This window comes from Dunckerocampus dactyliophorus, chromosome 7 (assembly GCF_027744805.1).
Source record: "Dunckerocampus dactyliophorus isolate RoL2022-P2 chromosome 7, RoL_Ddac_1.1, whole genome shotgun sequence".
Taxonomy (NCBI): Eukaryota; Metazoa; Chordata; class Actinopteri; order Syngnathiformes; family Syngnathidae; genus Dunckerocampus; species Dunckerocampus dactyliophorus.
The window spans coordinates 19,997,610-20,003,752 of NC_072825.1; the positions used below are offsets into that span (position 1 = coordinate 19,997,610).

Consider the following 6,143-nt stretch of genomic DNA (forward strand, 5'->3'; position numbering starts at 1 on the left):
TGAAGCCATGGTATGAACTTTTCTGGTATTCTCATACATCAGCATCTGAGCCACCATCTGCTTTTGCTGACTTTTAGGTGATAGGTGTGCACAGTATATCGTCATTAGGACGTCCCATGTTCCATATATTGTACAATAATGAGGTGACCCAGCTGCTACTGAGTTTACAGTGATAATGCTCAAACGTAATCTATGCATAATAGACCTGAAAAGTAACTCGGGCAGGCTTGTATGGCTCCTGAGAAGAGGGTCAGCCAACATGATTTCTGTGCCATGTTATATGGTGTAGCTTTAAGACAAATGAAGTTGTTTTTTTTAGAATTTTAGGTCAAAGTGAAAGGAGAAAAGACAAAAATAACATAATAAAAATATATAAACCAAAGAGGATATGCACAGGTCACAGGTACATGTCACGTCTTATCTTAAGGTCACTGTCCACCAATCGTATGTATATGCCTGTCCTATATTTTCCAATATTTTTCCCCCATGTATTGTAGACAAGGTTAAAAGTCGATTGTTGAATCGAAAGTTCGATTGTTCTTATATGTTAACAACTTGTACCAAAAGATCTAAAGAGGGGTCTTATTTGGAGCCAACATTTACTGATAACTTTTCTGCAGCAACAAGGATAAGAGTTTTAATGAAATTAAATTTAATGAAATGAGTTTTAATGAAAGATGTACATCTTTCATCAAGATTACAACTCAAATGTAATCAAATTGTTCAAATTTCTTAAAAATGATTTTCTCGCGTGTTTTATTTAAAACTAGTACAACACGAAAGCAGTCAGAAATCCATGATGTCCAAATGCCCCATTTGACCTATTAATGAACGGTGCTGCGTTCAAGGGCTGTTTAATTCGTCTGCAGTGAGTTGACGGCACGCTGCCTCTTCGTCACTGTCATCGTCTCCCGTCAGAGCGGAAGAAGTGATGGCGGAGACGGACGACATCGACATAATGATGAATTATCACGGAGATGTGTTCAAAAACGACAGAAAGACCTGCCGCTATCCTTACTGCGTTGTGTGGACTCCAATTCCTATTCTCTCGTAAGAAGCTAACGCTCATGCTCTTGCTAGCTTAAGCAGATGACCATTCTTGTGCTAGGTCGAAGAAAAAACTGTATATTTAACTTAATTACGTTACATTATATATTGATTTATGCTCTATTGAAAATAGATAAATGTTGTATGAATGTTTATGACCGTGTTAATCCTGCAGGTGGGTGCTGCCATTCATCGGTCATATGGGGATATGCACCTCTTCTGGAGTCATTAGAGATTTTGCAGGCTCTTACTTTGTGTCGGTTGGTGTCACTTTTCTACTCCTTTTATCCACACACTCATGTGAATACTAGCGGTATGCTCCGATCAGGGGTTTATGCTGCCGATTCCTGTACCGATTGGCCGATACCGATCACATAGATTAACTGTACATTTTTCAATTATGTACCAATTTATTTATGAGTGGCAAGCTAGGAGACCCCTGTGATAGTATCACCATCATAAGGCTGGGGCTGGACACACTATGTTTTATTTATGTGACATAATTAGTATAATGACAACAAGAAAGCAAAAATGTTCAGTGACATTTGAAAAAATTTGTACTAGCTGCCCCATTAACGTGATATCCACTTCCCAGTGGGAAAAAAACAAGCATTCCTTGTTTCTTTTGAAAACAAAAGGAGAAAGTCACATTTGGAGTCCAAAGGTGAAAAGCTAGGCGGATAATTGTAGCTAGCTGGCTAGCAGCAATACAGGGCCGAGTGCGTCCCTGGTCGGCTCAATACGGGTGTTGGCAACCCTACACGTGACAGGGCAGACATGCACATTTATGTCATGTTTGCATTGTCATGTCGCCGCCGCACTGTGATCGGTTTTTGTGATCGGCTTTGAAAGGCATTTTTCGGCATATGCTGATAATTACATCATCATATTGTTACATTACCTTATCGTTCTGTGTATGAAAAAATCACCCATGGAATACAGGAAGTGAATAAATGTACTGCATTAGCTGTGGACGGATTTGGGGTAGGATTAAATAAGCTTTGCTTCTTCCTACTCCTTTTGGACATGTGGAAATGTAATATGTGATGTATTCCATTGTAACGTGTCTGCATGTTCAAATAAAATTAAACCGTTACCATTACCATTTGCCGATCACGTGTTTTTTAATGGAAATTGGCCGATACTAATCGGTGGCCCATCGCTCGGAGCATCTCTGGTGAAAACATGCTACGCGTCACTGTATTTGCATTTTCTTTTCTGGCATCTTCAGCATTTTGCCGTGAGTCATTAATACTGTACAAGCATCCATATGCATTCATTCTCATTAAATGTTTTCCATTTTCCAGGAGGACAGCATGGGCTTTGGAAGACCAACAAAGTAAGTAGTCAAACTGCAACGCTATTGGGATAATAAAGTTAAGATATTGATCACCAGTAATTAAAATGTTCTATACTGCAGGTATTGGAAGCTTGACGTGGACAAAGTGTGTGGCAACGGTGCTGTTACTTGGGACAAAGCGGTGCATGATGCATCCGAGGAATACAAATGCAGGCCGGTAAGATATCATACACTAACTGGCCCAAAAAAAAAAAGGTCACACAGGCTAATATTCACTTGTGCCACTTTTAGCTTCGATTACAAGGTGTTGGTATTTGATGATGGGAGTTTCGGACCACTGCACAAAGTTTCCCCACTGGCCTTCCACTTTTTAGTAATGTATTGGATATTTCTTAACCATTATTTTAGTAATCGCCTTGGATCAGTGGTTCTTAATTATTTTCTGTCGACCTGTAGCATTAATTGATTTATCTGTACAAACCACTGTATGAGTTGCTTGGACGAGCATAGAAGCGAGAATAAAGACAATAAACACATCTGTCAACCTTGAAGAAATTTTGTGAGTATACGTACATTACTTCCCCCGCACCCCTCCCAGGGCGGCCCAAAAATGAATGTCTTTTCCACCAGGATCTGTCTTTTGACATGGTAGTTCAACAAATGAGAAGCTGCTCACTGCATCAGTTAGGGTTAAATTGTTGCCAGATGAAACACAATCACCCATGCAGTAATTGCCCAGTGGGAGTCTCTTACCTATTTGCTGATGTTTTTTTGTACCGTATAATTTTTAATAACTGCTTTTGTTTTGTTCAAGCACAACTTGTGCTTAGATAACTGCCATTCCCACGTTGCCATGGCTCTCAACCTCATGCGCTATGACAACAGCACCTCTTGGAACATGGTCAACTTGTGTGTGCTGTCGCTCATTCATGGCAAATATGTAAGGTAAGCATTCAAAAACTATTTTTACAAATTAATACTTGAGTCTTAATGGCAAGAGGTTTTCAAGGGACCTCTCACTGGGTGGAATACTGGCTACTGAAAGCTGAGCTATCCCAGCTGACTTTGGAGGAGAGGCGGGTGTACATCCTGGACTGGTCACTAGTCAATCACGTGACAACCATTCACGCTCACATGCACACCTACGAACTATTCAGTCACGCCGCACGGTGGCCGAGTGGTTAGCATGTTGGCCACACAGTCAGGAGATCAGGTTCGAATCGCCGCTTGGGCATCTCCGAGTGGAGTTTGCATGTTCTCCCATTGCGTGCGTGGGTTTTCCCCGGGCGCTCTGGTTTCCTCCCCAAAAACGTGCATGTTACCTACTTACCTTGTCTGCAGGTATGAATGTGAGCGTGAATGATTGTTTGTCTATATGCGCCCTACGATTGGCTGGCGACCAGACCGCCTCTTGCCCAAAGTCAGCTGGGATAGGCTCCAGCGGACCCCCGCGACCCTAATGAGGAAAAGCGGCATAGAAAACGGATGGGTGGGTTTTTGTCACACTTCAATGTTTCAGATCATCAAACAAATTTAAATATTAGTCAATGACAACACAACTGAACACAAAATGCAGTTTTTAAATTGAACCTTTTATTATTAAGGGAGACAAAAAATCTACATGCTCAAAACCTACATGCTCCAGTGTGAAAAAGTGATCGCCCACCTGTTAAAAAATAACTTAACTGAGATTAATTGAGATCTATCAATCTGGATAAGGTTATAAAGTCATTTCTGAAGCTTTGGGACTCCAGCAAACCACAGTGAGGGCCAAAACATGAAACAGTGGTGAACCTTCCCAGGAGTAGCCAGCCAACCAAAATGACCCTAAGAGCACAGCGATGACGCATCCAAGAGGTTACAAAAGACCACACAACAACATCCAAAGAACTGCAGGCCTCACTTGTCTCAGTTAAGGTCAGTGTTTATGACTCTACCATAAGAAAGACACTGAGCAAAAACGGCCTGCATGGCAGAGTTCCAAGATGAAAACCACTGCTGAACAAAAAGAACGTTAAGGCTCGTCTCAGTTTTCCAGACAACATCTTGATGATCCCCGAGACCTTTGGGAAAATACTCTATGATCTGACGAGACAAAAGTTGAACCTTTTGAAAGGTGTGTGTCCCATTACATCTGGCGTAAAAGTAACGTCGCATTTCAGAAAAAGAACATCATACCAACAGTAAAATATGGTGGTGGTAGTGTGTTGGTCTGGGGTTGTTTTGCTGCTTCAAGACCTGGAAGACTTGCTGTGATAAATGGAACCATGAATTTTGCTGTCTACCAGAAAATCTTGAAGAAGAATGTCCGGCCATCTGTTCGTGACATCAAGTTGAAATGAACTTAGGTTCTGCAGCAGGACAATGATCCAAAACACACCAGCAAGTCCACCTCTGATTGGCTGAAGAAAAACCAAATGAATACTTTGGAGTGGCCTAGTCAAAGTCCTGACTTGAATCCTATTGAGATGCTGTGGCATGAACTTTAACAAGGCGGTTCATGATGGAAAACCCTCCAATGTGGCTGAATGACAACAATTCTGCAAAGATGAGTCGAAGACAAACACTGCTCAGTAGCATTAAAGCTACAGACCTACTGAACACAGTTGGACATACTAAAAGCACTTTTAAACTGTCTAAATTTCAGCATCAAGGCTAGATTTTGGAGTACACACTTCCAATACTCTATTATGGGCATTTTGAGGTTCCCAATTGTTGGAACTAGCATAATATGGGACTTTGACATTTGTTAGGACATAATATGTACAGTATTTTGGTGATACAAATTTGGCACATTTCCATTATTTTGGAGAGTACTGTATACCAACTGTAAGCATCACTGTAATGCCACACATTAAAAGAGAATTTGATCTCATTTTATTCCACTTGTTTGCAGCACAGCAGCTCAACACCACTTCATCATGTTTATTATTACTGTATTATTTGAAACCTCATAAAACATCTACGTCACAACCCTGCATGCAGTGTGTTCAACCTGCTCTCCTACTCCTTGCAGACATATGGCTGTGAGTGCCCCCCTCATTATTCTCCGCTGACCCACATAGAGAAAGCTGGCGTCACAGTTTGTGCTGCCTCTGCACATCCACTCCCACACCACAGGAGTCTGTTTAACAGAGGGGGAGTTGTGTAATTAATCACTGACAGAAGCGCTCCCCTACGTGCCACCGCTGGAGGTCACCTCTCCGCTGGGGCTCCCTGTACAGGGTGGGGGGAAAGGACAGTAGGACAACGAGCTCTGGGACTGTGGGAGCAAAAGAGACCGCGCCATATGTACGCCTCACATGTCTATACTATATGTAGGAGAGAGGGGAAGGGTTCACAGTATGCTGCTAACAAACCCTCTAACAAACTTTACCCTCTCTATCCTTCAGCTGGCCTGCGTTCCTCAAGACCTGGCTGCCCTTCGTCATGCTCTGCGGAGTCTTCGCCATGTTCGTCCTAACATTCAACCTTCAGTAATGCAGCACAACAGCAAACTCATTTAGTCACATTTCTTTGATTTGCCTCTTGCTTCATTGTCAGAGACTTGTGTGTAGTGACGTGGTCATGTCCAGGAGGGTACTTAAGGGCCATAACATCCCTCAAAGTATTTCCTATTTATTATGAACCATATTGTATTCTCTACAAAAGCTCCCTGATGTGTTTGCTGAGAAATGACAATACAGTACAGTGGAGTGGTACGGTTGACTTTCACATGTATTTTTCATGATGAATGTTGTTCCCCAACTGGCTAATGTACTGTACAGTTCCATGATGAAAAATGGAAGTGACAACA

General features: G+C 41.9%; 1 protein-coding gene across 1 annotated transcript; it reads left to right on the forward strand.

Annotated features, from left to right (window-relative positions):
* Nucleotides 1-843: 843 nt before the first annotated feature.
* Nucleotides 844-5,886, forward strand: LOC129185556 (transmembrane protein 222-like). Its single transcript, XM_054782777.1, has 6 exons — nt 844-1,050; nt 1,223-1,307; nt 2,355-2,386; nt 2,468-2,564; nt 3,162-3,292; nt 5,740-5,886. Exons 1-6 carry the CDS (start codon nt 932-934, stop codon nt 5,825-5,827), a joined length of 552 nt encoding a protein of 183 aa, XP_054638752.1. The 5' UTR covers nt 844-931; the 3' UTR covers nt 5,828-5,886.
* Nucleotides 5,887-6,143: the final 257 nt, after the last annotated feature.

What these genes read in the sequence shown, in the direction of transcription:
- LOC129185556 (XM_054782777.1), top strand. Translation starts at nt 932, where the DNA reads ATGGCGGAGACGGACGACATCGACATAATGATGAATTATCACGGAGAT. An exon ending in GGCTTTGGAAGACCAACAAA is followed by an intron (nt 2,387 to 2,467) that starts GTAAGTAGTCAA and finishes TCTATACTGCAG; the next exon opens with GTATTGGAAGCTTGACGTGG. An exon ending in ATTCATGGCAAATATGTAAG is followed by an intron (nt 3,293 to 5,739) that starts GTAAGCATTCAA and finishes TCTATCCTTCAG; the next exon opens with CTGGCCTGCGTTCCTCAAGA.